The following is a 13,174-nucleotide window of genomic DNA, read 5'->3' as shown; positions in this document are numbered from 1 at the left end:
TGACCATTAATAAGTAATATGTATTTTATTTTAAAATATATTATACATATTTAAATAATACAACCATTTTCACACCTATATTTTAATTGAGTCTCTTATTTGAATTTCAACATTATTCATCTTTAGCAATGAAAAACTGTTTGACTAAATTAAGAACTAGTGGTGAGATATCGTAGAATTCCGTTGGTAATATATGTGCCAGAAGAAGGTCGAGCAGTGATGTAATAATGGCCAACGTTTACGTTTGCACACAACAGAACGTCAACAACTTGGGCGGGTGCTAGGGTTAGAGAATTTGTAAAGGAACGTTTGGTGTAAGCCCCATTTTGTCCGACAATGGTGAAGCTGTGGGATGCTACGGCAAACACCATTGTTTCATTGACAACGGCATTTATTACGCGAACAAGGTAAAGGCCCTCGTAATCTACTTGCATCTCAAAAGTTGTATCTGCAACATCAAATTTGTTGGATTATTAGCACTCATAATAAAGGTTTCTGCATAACATACTCAGAGGTACGTAAATACACTAGAATTTATTACACTTAAGGTGAAAAAAAATATTATTCTAGAAAAATAATGGTTTAGTTATGGTTTTAATCTCTTTACTTTAATTTGTTGACATAATTTGACCATTTTATATTTATAATGTTATTAATAAATCTGAATTACCACTATATTACCATTCATTTTGATGAAAACTATCAAAGATGTTTGGACTCACAAATAAAAAAATGTTATCAATGAGAGGAGGCGTGGAATGGAGTGTGGTAGGGGTAGCTATGGGTCTGATTAATATTGAATAGTCAAAAGAAAACATTGAGTCATCTGGATGTTAACATTAAGAAACTATCAAGCAAGCATAAGCATGTCCTTGTAGAATTCGGAGACAAGGAAATTTTTAAAAATTGAAAGAAGAGAGATGGTGTCTTGATGGGGAGACTTAATGTTGATTGACATCGAAACTTGGTTATCTGATGATGTTAGGAAAGCGTCAATGGTAATTATGATAGCAGATTTGGATAGAATTGATGAGACGATTTAGATTATCTCCATGGGGAAGAAGTTTACAATTAGAGAGTGGGGGAATGGAAGACTACTATTGTGATTCAATGTTGACAGATAAACAGAAGCTTCAAGAAGGAGATGGATTGAGTATGGCATCTGAAGATGGAGAAGTTGAAGAGTCATGTCCGATCAACCATTCCCTGGATAGGGCCAAATGGGTAGTCGTTGGTTGAGTCATTGGATATGTCAGTGAACGTTAACACAGGTTGAGAAAGAAATTATAGAAATTCCTATTGGTTTTCATTGCAATTCCTTGTATGTTGGGACTTATAGATATCCTTATTTAAGGCTTTCTGGTGGAGTGTAAGCTGCTTTTTAGTTGTCTGTGGAGGTGTTTATATTATGCGTAGGATCGAATTTAAGTTCAGTTTTAAAAAGTTTTCTCTTCCCAAAAAAGCTTTTTCATTTAAATTTAATTATAATCCATCCGAGGTTAAAAATATCAAATCTAATTGTCTACTCTCATGTTTCTAGTTTAAGCTTAAGCGTTGTTTTTACATCCATCTTTTGTAATTTGCATTTCTTTAATCAATATAGGTCATTTCACGTCACATTATTTTTATATCAATTTTTTAATAAATTTGTTATGTAATTTTTTCACTACAATATTGATGTGCTGTAATCTAATACAATAATAGTGGATACGTACCGTTGCTGCATCCATAAGTTTCTCCGGGATGGCCATTGATAGTGTAAGCATCTGCTCGGCCAGGAGCTATGGTTTTATCACCTTCTGTTAACTCTTGCTTGAACCATTGCCCTGACGGAATATTATGCCAGAAGACTCATATAAGCAATTAACTTACAAAAAGTATATGAATCAAACATGTCAATTAGATGTACCAAGTATAATTGTTTGGTCAGAAGTAGGTGCGGGAAAAGGATAGTCTTCATTGGCTGCCGGCGAAATGACAAAGGCACCGTGGACGGTTGCCGCAGCCCAAGCACTGGTGGCGTGCCACCATAGAGTTCCTATTTCACCCTTTAGCTCTATCTTGTAAGTGAAGTTTGTCCCTGGCTGAATCAACTCATTCGAACCATCAATTGAACCCTTAACGCCCTCCCTAAAAACCCACAAACATAGCTCTATATATATGACTAATTGTTTCATCATAAACAAGGGGTGTAAGCATATACATGTATGTATGTATGTATTACCACTTGAGGGATACAGCATGGTTTCCTTGATTGTGGACGTTGACAAAAACTGTGTCCCCTCTGCGAACCCGAATCTCAGGCCCTGGAAAGCTGCCATTGACGGTCAAGATGCTCTTCGTGCTACACAGCTTAGTGAACTGGGATTCTTGCAACTAATTTAAACAGAGCAAAGAAACAAAACCCAATATCAAAACTCAGCACTGCTCTCTCTTAGTGACACAAACACAAATAGAGAAGGGGGGAAAGAAAGCAAGGAACTTACAAAAAACTCGTAATAATGGACATCAGCTGTGGATAACACAAGGATATTCAGAAACAAAAGCCCTGATAACCATATAAACCCTTGCTTTTCAGAACCCATGTTTTTCTTGTTTTTGGTTCTATGTTTATCTGTGTTCTTCGGGTCTCCCCTCTCTTTCCTTGTAATGTTTTTGGTTTTTATCCAGTTCTTAATTAATTAAAAAAAAAAAAGGCAGCCTTTAATCAAGCCAATTGCTGAGGAGGTTGGTTAAGTTCTGTTCAGTCAAACATTTCCAGCTTTCTAGAAACCGACAGAATATTTGACTTGGATTCCTTTTCCAACCTGGTAAAGACAAAATATAATTATGGTAAATCATATTTGAAATTTTATTAAAATAATATAAATTGAAACATGCAAAATTCATGCATAACTAAGAGAGCTCAAGATCAGTGACAGCAAAATCTGGTTAGAAATGAGGAGCCACTTCTCTCCCACACCAGACCATTTTCTGAAAATGATTTCATTCTCTATTCAAAGAGAGATTTTGTTTTATTTCATGCAATGGTTGTAAATGATTTAAGTTAAATAAATAAGATTTTGAAAAATTTAACAATAATGAGCTAAAGACAAAAACAAAATTATTGGTTAATATTTCGGATATTGTGGGTCATATTTATGGAAAATTGTAAGAAAGTAACGGAAAGCTTGCATCATTTTCTGGAAAACGCGTTAAGCAGACCAACGTGCATTACGCAAATTTTAAATTATTCCTTAATGCTCTTTAACAATCAACCAGTCGATTCAAAGTTAGTGACAAAGTCGTTCATGGCGGGCTAGCTAGCTGGATAATCTCCAAATTAAGAATTTGAAAGTGATAATCATTTGACTGAATCATTTTTTTTAGTTTCTCTTCAACAAACCTACCAAATTTGGGCCCATGCCACTAGTCGTATAATTTGTACTTAGTCATACAATTACCTAATTAAGTGACATTTTAACATTTTGCATTTTGTTTTTCATTTTATATAATTTGTGTAATTTTTAAACTGGAAAATAATATGCAAGCGCATTTAAAATCGTATTTCTTCTCTTAATTGATGCAATAATAATGATGCTAATTAAATTAAAGTTGAATAGACTATAATTTACATTTTCTTTCACCAACCTCCCCAAGATTTTCTCATTGTAAGCTTAGTAACGTGAAAACCTTGCCAAGATTTACAATGATTTGCACTAAAACTAAGTTCCTCGCAATGGACGGTCCTATATAATGAAATAAACAAATCCTTTAAATAGGTGTTCAAGGCTGGGAATTCTCTTTAAATTTTGATTCTTATAAATCTTCAATCATTAAATTATTATTAAAAAAAATTGATAAAAGTGCCAACATATATGACAAATTACATAATAATCCAATTGCTTACATGTAAAGGTCCAATTGGCACTAAAAAATATGATTTTTTTCAAAATAGTTGGAATAATTAAAAAAACTTTAATCACGTTTAATTCAAAACTGGTTGAATGATTTTTCATATATTTTAACATAAGTCTAACTACTAAGGAAATTCATATAATATATCAACTATAAGGACGCATACAAAATAAAATTATGAATAAACTATGATTAAGCTGAGTTAAACATGATTAATTATTTCAAATCGTATGGACAAAAGAGCAGCTAAATAACTTTACCCCTTTGATAAAGTCCAACTCCATTTAAATTTAATGGATCACTAATGTAAAAGAATTTAATAAAAATTCAACTCCTGGATAATAAAATTAACTAAATAAGTCTTTTAATTAATGTTGACCATTAGAAATTAACGGCAACGTCGTCAACACTATTTGTTGATGTGTCAATGCTACGTCATTGTCGGTTGTTGCCACATTAAAATATATATATACTTTAAAATTATTTTTGAACCATTTCCTGAATTATTAAAAAAACATAAAAATAATAAAAATCATCAATATTTATTAAAATTTATAATAATTATTAGAAAGCCTAATTTATTAAAAACCATAAAATTCTATAAAAATATATAACATTTTATAAAAATGTTTTTCTCATTTTATTAAAATTTATAATATATAAAATTTTAATATTGGCTTTCTGTTCTTTGAATCTTGCATTGCTGTGAGTGTTTGACAGTTATATATATATATATATATATATTTCTTTTCCTTTGTTTTTTAATTTGAACCTGTTGTATATAAGGAAAAGTAAGATGAACATTTGGGAATGTCCATTTTGTAGAAGCTAGCATATTTCTTGTCAGTAATAAAACTTTTTATTATTTTTATTATTGAAAAGCAAAAGTTGGAAAGGGAATAAATATATATATATATTTAAAATTTGGAGGGTTCATAAAACAATTAACATAAAAGGTTAAAATTTGTTGATAATGGCTTTCATTTTTAAAGTAAAATTTGCTGATAATGTTGTGAATTGGGATGAACATTTCAGAATTTCTTTTCTTTTTCGCTGGATTTCCATTAAAAAGAGTTGGAAAGTTATACTTGAGTAGGTTTTGTTGTTGTTGTTGTTGGTAAAATGCCTAATTAAATTGCTTCAAATTATATACAAAAAGGTGGTTCCATAATATTTTAAAAAAATAGGCACATCCAGTTTTAATTTAATAAGACCTTACTAATTTCATCACGTTGATTTCACCGTCATAAAACGTGTGCACAGACACATCCAACGACAGAAGATGGTCTTTATCACTCTCTCATTCCAAAAACTGATACCTTAAAATATTATAAAACGAGCACAGCAGTGAGGATGCTGGCATCCAACCTTGCATTTGCATAAACAATTTTAAACATCACTTAATATTACCTAGTCTAACTTGGACATGAAAATAAAAATCCATATTTAAGTCCTAAAATAATCCGACATGAGAAAAATAGAAATAAAAACTAGAAACATCATGTTTGAAGTTTAATCTTTTGACTGGAAAATGCAATTTTCGTATCCTTTCAGAGAAAGAAACCTAAGGACCACTTACTTCCTTTCCTATAAATGGTTGACCCAAAGATGAGAACATTCAGGGGAGAACTAAGAACACATTAGACAGGGGGGAAATGGGTTTACAGCAAGGTTTTGTGACATGGTTTGTAGGGGTTCTGTTTCTAACCACTTTGCTCCTTTCCAGTGCAGATGTACATCACTATGAATTCTTTGTGAGTACCCTTCTCTCTTTTTCATATATATTCTTTCATGTCATAGTTGTTTCGAATGGATAACTTAAACCTCATATTCAACCTACGTAATTTACTGGCCTGATTATGAAAAACTTTTCCCTTCTCTGTTTTAAACCCAAAACGTTCAGGTCTGATACAACATCTTTGCTTTAACTATTACAGAGTAATGGTAGAAATGTCTCCTTAAATCATGGCAGTGGCATTTTTTCCTTTACAGTTTAATATGTCTTGAGATTTGACTGCAGGTGCGAGAGTCAAACTTTACGAAGCTGTGCAACACAACCACATTGCTGGTCGTAAACGACAGCTATCCAGGGCCACAGATTCGGGTTCACAGAGGTGATACTGTCTTCGTTAATGTCCACAATCAAGGCAACTACGGCTTCACCATTCACTGGTAACTATAACCTTTCTTTCATTCTTCCAATCGTAATTTCCCAAAGAATTGAAATCAAAAGTGATTAAATCAAATTAAACATGTTGCAGGCACGGCGTGAAACAACCGAGGAATCCATGGTCCGACGGTCCCGAGTTCGTAACGCAGTGCCCCATCCAACCGGGGACCAACTTCACCTATGAAATCGTATTATCGGATGAAATAGGAACACTGTGGTGGCACGCACACAGTGACTGGACTCGCGGTTCCGTCCATGGAGCCTTCATCATTTTGCCGGCCAAGAAAGAAACTTATCCGTTCCCCACGCCAAACGCCGATCAAACTGTCATACTTGGTAAGCATATCTTTTGATTCTTCGGTTGTGTTACTTGTGTATAATTATAGCATCTTAATTTGATTTTTTGAATGGATTTACAGAATCATGGTACGATGGGGACTACAAGCAAATTATTGATGACGCACTTGCCGCCGGTGTCTCTCCTCGCCAACCAAATGCTTATGCTATCAATGGACACGTAGGAGACACATATGGATGCCCCAATGGTATGTTCTAGCATTACCGAAACCGGATTGAGTTTCTCTGCCTTTGGCTTCCTTATACTAAGAGCCTATAGTTGGTTGTTGCAGATACAATATTCCGTATGCAAGTTGATTCTGAGAAGATATACCTTCTCCGAATAATTAACGCTGCAATGAACGAACATTTTTTCTTCACCATCGCGAACCACACCCTCACAGTCGTCGCACAAGATGCCTCCTATGTTCGAAGGTTTACGAGGGACTATATATTGATAAGCCCTGGCCAAACCATGGATGTTTTGGTCTCTGCCAATCGAAACGTTGGCCAATATTACATGGCTATTAGGCCTTTCTCTGATTCCTCTGCTGCACCTATTGACAACATCACTACTGGCATTTTTCAATATACAAACAGTGAGGGTGGATTGAATGCTTCCTTGATAACATTGCCCGTAATGAACGATACAGATGCTATGATTAACTTCCTTAACCAAATTCGGAACACGAAAGTCTCCCAGAATCCGCGGATAAATGTGCCGGCAGACAAGGATATTAAAAGACGAGTGTTCATTGCACTCGCGGTAAACAACTTGCCTTGCAGCAACTGTGTTGTAGGCACCAGACTTGTTGCAAGTTTGAACAATGTGAGCTATGTTTCCCCAAGTATTGACATTCTCCAAGCATACTACAACAGGTATATTATATATATCCATGGTTATAGCAATTCTTAAATCATGATTTCACTACTGTAGCTGCCTAATTTTTAAAAGTTTTGGTAAAATTGCAGGAACATGAGTGGTGTTTACACCGAAGATTTTCCATTGAATCCCCCGGTAATCTATGATTTCACTGGAAACTTGACTAATCTCAATACCCCTGTTGAGGAAGGGACGAGGGTTATAGTGGTAAATTATGGGGAAGGAGTTGAGATGGTGCTGCAAGCAACCCAGATGGGGGCTGGTGGAAGTCACCCAATCCATTTGCACGGTTTCAGCTTCTATTGGGTGGGAACAGGTTTCGGAAATTTCAACAATAAGACAGACCCAAGCACTTATAATCTGGTTGATCCACCACTCATTAACACTGTCCATGTTCCTGGTAGAAGGTGGGTTGCCATCAGATTTTTTGCTACCAATCCCGGTAAGTTTTTCAATTAGAAAATTGTTTAAATAAAAAGCAGCTCATCTTTCTTACGACCAAAGTTTTAACTAATTACAATATTTTCAGGAGTATGGTTTATGCATTGCCATTTGGAGAGGCATAGTAGCTGGGGAATGGACACTGTTCTCATCGTGAGGAATGGTAAAACCAAGAAAACAAGCATCCGCCCACCGCCGTCTACCATGCCTCGTTGTCCTGGAACCTAGAACTACTACAAGCATAGAATTAGCACATACACATATACATACAAGTAGTTTCTAGGTTTACATTTTTAATAAGAATAAAATTCCTGTCCCTTTATGTCCACCAATTTCAGATAAATTAATCTCTACAATAGTCTATAAAAACACAGCTTCAATGATAGCAAATCAAGCAAAAACAATGAAAGAAGGGAAAGCGTAGATTTTATCCGATCTGCCTTTGATTTGTTCTTCTTGTCTATAAAAATATCAAATATTATGAGGATAATGCGTTTCAGCGCACTTAAACCCACATTCTCATGCACTGATTCCTTTATTTTTAATTTTAATTGCAAACCGAATACTACTAAAATTTAATCTCAAGATTGAGTTAAATTCAAAAATATATTACTCACGTGTTGGAAAATGATTAGGTAGACACAACATGAGCACTAAAAGGGCAGAGGAGTTTTCACTTTTCTAGTAATAAAATTCCTCTCATCCTTCTTTGTGTAATGTTATCTTGCTCACCAATTTTTTTAGCAGGTGTGTAATTAGAAAAGAAGTTTAAATTGTTTTTAATCTAAAAAAAACTTTATTGAATTAAATAGAAATAAATCTCAAAGTTAGATATAGATTTTGACTTTCAATGTAATTTTATATATAAATTTTAATTTTGTGTAATTTTATATATAAAATATTGATTTAATTCAATTTTCACAAAATGATTTTATTACAAAACTAATAATTAAATCAAGTATAAAATAAATTAAGATATTTATTTTTAAAATATGTATGATTAAATAAAAATATATAAGTATTTGAATGATAAATCAATTTATCCCAATTAAAGAATATATGGTGATTCACGAATGATATATGGAATAGCCGTCATTGGTTTTGTTTGTGAAAGGATAGGAAAGATAAGGACAAATGGGCATCCGACGTGGTCTTCCCATCTCACCAACTATTATTTTATATTCCACTGTTATTTTCTACGTTTAATGAAACAAGAATCTAGTTTTTATGTTTTATATATAACACATATCATTTACTTTAATTATTTGGTTTAACTCTTAATTTAATAATTACTTAAGCAAGCAATCTCACAAATGATTGGTTGTGATCCATTTATCAAAATCAAGTAACATTTGATCCATTTATCACAAATGATCCATTTATCAAAACCAAGATGTAGAAAGTTTTAAACCATCTATTTAATCTTTAATAAAAGGATTTATTCCACAATTGTTTTTACTACTTAATCTATATTTTGAAACTACATTTTACTACTTAATCTTAAGTAAATCATTATTTACTTAATAATTACTATCTTATTATCTTTTCTAACTCTACAATAAAATTTTTTTATTGTAAATTATTAACTAATTATTTTTGAATAGTCATTAATTTAATAATTCTAAAGATTTGGCTGCATTCATTTCCACTTTAATTTTAATATAAAATTTTAATGCAAATTTCATTACCCTTTGAATATATAAAAATTAAATTAATTTACTTATGTAAAAGCCATAATTTTTAAATTATTTCTAAAATAATACACGCATATATATAATTAATATTAATATTATTCATATGATAGTGGTTTTATTTTATTTTTAATTATCACATATGTTTCCCACATTTTATATGCACGTAATGTATGAAATAAATAATTTTTAAAAAAATATTCAACCTTATAAAAGAAACTTTTGTATTACCAAAAAATTACATTTCAAAAGCATTACATTAAAATTTGAATTTATAGCATTATGACACTATATATATATATATATATATATATATTGTATCAGCATTCTACAAATATTTTAAAATAACCTTTCAGGTCATGTTGAAGGAAAACATGATTTTTAAATATTTTTAAACATGATTTTTAAAATAACCTTTCACGTCATGACGTGTTCTCCTATTTGGCAGCCTCATTTTAGACTTCAAACAGGATTGATTCTCTCAATTGGACTCTGATTGTAACAGCCCGTTTTTGGTAAAATCGGAATAGTGGTTTCGGGACCACAAATCCGATTCCGAAAGGAAAATTTATTTTAATATTATTTTATGATCTACAGTACAATAATAATATCGTATGAAAATTTCGTAAAGGAATTTTACCGATTATAAGTTTAATTTGATAAAGGACCAAATTGCACAAAGTGCAAAAGTTGAGTTCTAATAGCTAAAGGGATTAAATAGCTATGAAATTTAAAATTTGTGCAACACCCCTAACCCGAATCTGTCGCCGAAACAGGGTTACGGAGCATTACCAAAATTTACAAATTTATTTTCAGACATTTCATTTCATCTAACACTCATATTTGAAACTAACCAAATTAAAATATTTATGAGCCAATTTGGCCAAATTAACTTATACATGCCATTTTAACCAAAAAGCAAATCATCCAAAATTACCGATAGAACCAATGAATAGTATGATATATCTCTGACAAGCTTCCAACCAAATCGAGCTTTCTATAATCTTAGGGTAATTAAAAATAAATACGTAAGCAATGAATGCTTAGTAAGCTCGTGAAATTTTTAATCATATTAGTTCATCTAAAATATGAAATCTATACATATCAAGAATAATCCGATATTAATACCATAATACTCATGAAGCTATATTCATCAACTCATGAGGTGAATAAATCCACAGTCTTTTTCGAATTGATCACATGATAAGTCATTTCATAAGAAATTGTATAACCTAAACCTTACCACTCTTTAGTGAGTGCTAGCATATTTTCACTTAAATACTTTTCAATTGCATTATATAAATAATCATAATACCATGCAACCAATAGCTGGGCACTTGCCTAAGCATCAAGCAAGAATACTGGTTAGTGTACTTGCGCACATTACATATAAACTCACCATGCATGATTTTCTTGTATCAACATATTAAAGACAATTGTACATTTACATGTCATGATACATATCATTCTCTTGTCGTTTCTTCATAGACATATATCATTCATTTCATTATTTCGATATTTCATGTACCATCATTTTCATGAATTTTGTACATACCAGTAATAATTCATTTCAAATTCGTGTTATCTCACTTCAAAACTTTACCCGTTATATCATTTAAATATCAATGATTACATTTATTTCAGATCAATACCAATACTAATCTATAAATCTTTCAATTCAATCACTTAAGTCTTTTACCGTTTCTTTCTGAATCAAATAACGACTTACGGATATGAGTACATCGTTCTTTGGTGCCATATTCCAACTATGGTCTTGCATATATAAACACTACCATAGTCTGACCATGGTCTTACATTCATAGTGCCATAACCCAGTTATGATTTTATTCGTCAATTCACCCTTTGCCACAGAATGATTGTACTCGATCCCGCGTTCAATCCAAATTGAGTATTAAATTCGATATTATATTTCCAATAAAAATTCAATTCCATGTTTTCTATTACCCTTATTATTTTCCCATATTTGTCCTGTTGAATTTTTCAGAAATTCGATGGATTTTAAGATGTACACTTTTAGTGTACAATTTCGGGTCCGTCAATTCATATTCATGTGCGCACATTTCCATTTTAGAGAGCACACTCCCGCGAACCTCATCCTTACAGCGGGATTACCATCAAAGCTAAATCCTCGCAACGACAATTACTCTAATAAGCTTGGATCCGAATTACCACCAAAGCTAAATTCAGACCTAATTCGGATTACCCGTCCTGCTAAATCCATTTTCCACATTTTCTTTGGAGGGCTATATCGAATAGGATCACCCGTCCGGCTAGATCCTTTTTACTGTCAATTCATTTTTAGAGATCCATCGAATTTTCCTTTCATTTAACCGGGATTTATTTTCTCTTTTCATCAAGAATACCAATACTTCATCAATTATCATACAATAAACATCCAAATCATATTCACATCAATAACAAACATTTCAAGCATTTAGGAATATAATTCAAGTCACACGAACTTACCGGGCTAAATTGTAGAAATACCAAAATTTAGGGACATTTTGGTAATTTTTCATTTTCCTTGAATTCCCACCCAATCTTGATCTAAATTAATATTTCTTTCAATTTATTAATTTAAGTAATAAAACAATTCATTTCATGCAATTTGGTCACTTTTTACTTTTTTATATATTTTCCTTTTAAATATTACTTTTATTCAATTTAGTCCCCGAGTCTAAAACGTGCAAATTATCCATGCTAATTGAATATTCATATATATATTTTCCTCCTCCTCCTCTCCATTCCACATCCATAATTTAGATAACATTCTTACAAGTACCATTATATATATATGATTTCACAATTTACTTGTAAATTTATTCAAAACTATCTATTTGAGTCATAGTCACTAATTTATTTTTATCTTGAGCTACATAACTCCAAATTAGGATCCGCTAATTTTCCTGAAACTAGACTCACATATCTTCTTACATAACATTTTCATAATTTTTTTTAGCAAATAAGTACAGTTTATTCTTTAAAGTTACCTCTATTCTGTTGTCCGACATTTCCAACCCTTCTTCACTAAAAATTAATTATCTCTTTGTACAGAACTCAAATGATGTCTCTGTTTGTTTCTATTGAAAATAGAATCATTAAGGATTTTAAAATATAAATTGTAACCCATAATTATTTTTGTACAATTTTTAATGATTTTTCCAAGTCAGAACAAGGGAACCCGAATTCATTCTGACCTTGTCTCACAAAATTTATTATATCTCATAATTTACAAATCTATTACTTACATCGTTTCTTCCATGAGAAACTAGACTCAATAAGCTTTAATCCCATTCATAATCTAATTTTATTTTCATAATTTATGGTGATTTTTCAAAGTGAGCCTACTGTTGCTGTCAAAAACTGTTTTAATACAGGATGTTTATTACCATGTTTATAACACCCTTATTTTCTTTCTCTACACTATTTCTCATCACTTTCTCTTATTTTCTTTTCACTAACATATCAAGAACATAGGACCATATATACAAAAACTTTACATTAACATCATTTTCATACTTTTTCAATAATATCAAAATTAAAAATATATTAAAATCTTGATGTACTTAACTTATGCTATTGACTTCAATCTTTAACTTAATTTTCTCTCTCCTCCAGCTTCTATTTCTTGAATCTAACTTGATATTCTAGCTCCCCATTGTCTCCTTATTATTTTTCTCTCTTGGAAGCTATGGAAATTCTTTTGATTTCTAAGTGAAAATAGTGAATTTTTGG

The 13,174-nt window shown here is 31.8% G+C and overlaps 2 protein-coding genes across 2 annotated transcripts; one reads left to right on the top strand and one right to left on the bottom strand.

The window, feature by feature from the left end:
* LOC105769905 (laccase-14) lies at window positions 1–2,659 on the bottom strand. Its single transcript, XM_012590862.2, has 5 exons — window positions 2,487–2,659; window positions 2,225–2,376; window positions 1,910–2,130; window positions 1,716–1,826; window positions 1–448 (listed from the first exon to the last, which is right to left on the bottom strand). Exons 1-5 carry the CDS (start codon window positions 2,583–2,585, stop codon window positions 150–152), a joined length of 882 nt encoding a protein of 293 aa, XP_012446316.1. The 5' UTR covers window positions 2,586–2,659; the 3' UTR covers window positions 1–149.
* A 2,775-nt stretch (window positions 2,660–5,434) lies between these two features.
* Window positions 5,435–8,241, top strand: LOC105769895 (laccase-14). Its single transcript, XM_012590851.2, has 7 exons — window positions 5,435–5,651; window positions 5,918–6,069; window positions 6,159–6,403; window positions 6,487–6,612; window positions 6,697–7,282; window positions 7,376–7,728; window positions 7,816–8,241. Exons 1-7 carry the CDS (start codon window positions 5,553–5,555, stop codon window positions 7,953–7,955), a joined length of 1,701 nt encoding a protein of 566 aa, XP_012446305.1. The 5' UTR covers window positions 5,435–5,552; the 3' UTR covers window positions 7,956–8,241.
* Window positions 8,242–13,174: the final 4,933 nt, after the last annotated feature.

The sequence above is a fragment of the Gossypium raimondii genome, chromosome 5, assembly GCF_025698545.1.
Source record: "Gossypium raimondii isolate GPD5lz chromosome 5, ASM2569854v1, whole genome shotgun sequence".
In the NCBI taxonomy this organism is placed as follows: Eukaryota; Viridiplantae; Streptophyta; class Magnoliopsida; order Malvales; family Malvaceae; genus Gossypium; species Gossypium raimondii.
The sequence above is the reverse complement of the archived record's forward strand: the minus strand, read 5'-3'. Positions and strand labels throughout refer to the sequence as shown.

What these genes read in the sequence shown, in the direction of transcription:
- LOC105769905 (XM_012590862.2), bottom strand. Translation starts at nt 2,585, where the DNA reads ATGGGTTCTGAAAAGCAAGGGTTTATATGGTTATCAGGGCTTTTGTTT. An exon ending in TCCATTATTACGAGTTTTTT is followed by an intron (nt 2,377 to 2,486) that starts GTAAGTTCCTTG and finishes TGTTTAAATTAG; the next exon opens with TTGCAAGAATCCCAGTTCAC. An exon ending in CATGCTGTATCCCTCAAGTG is followed by an intron (nt 2,131 to 2,224) that starts GTAATACATACA and finishes GTGGGTTTTTAG; the next exon opens with GGAGGGCGTTAAGGGTTCAA.
- LOC105769895 (XM_012590851.2), top strand. Translation starts at nt 5,553, where the DNA reads ATGGGTTTACAGCAAGGTTTTGTGACATGGTTTGTAGGGGTTCTGTTT. An exon ending in CTCCAAGCATACTACAACAG is followed by an intron (nt 7,283 to 7,375) that starts GTATATTATATA and finishes GTAAAATTGCAG; the next exon opens with GAACATGAGTGGTGTTTACA. An exon ending in ATTTTTTGCTACCAATCCCG is followed by an intron (nt 7,729 to 7,815) that starts GTAAGTTTTTCA and finishes CAATATTTTCAG; the next exon opens with GAGTATGGTTTATGCATTGC.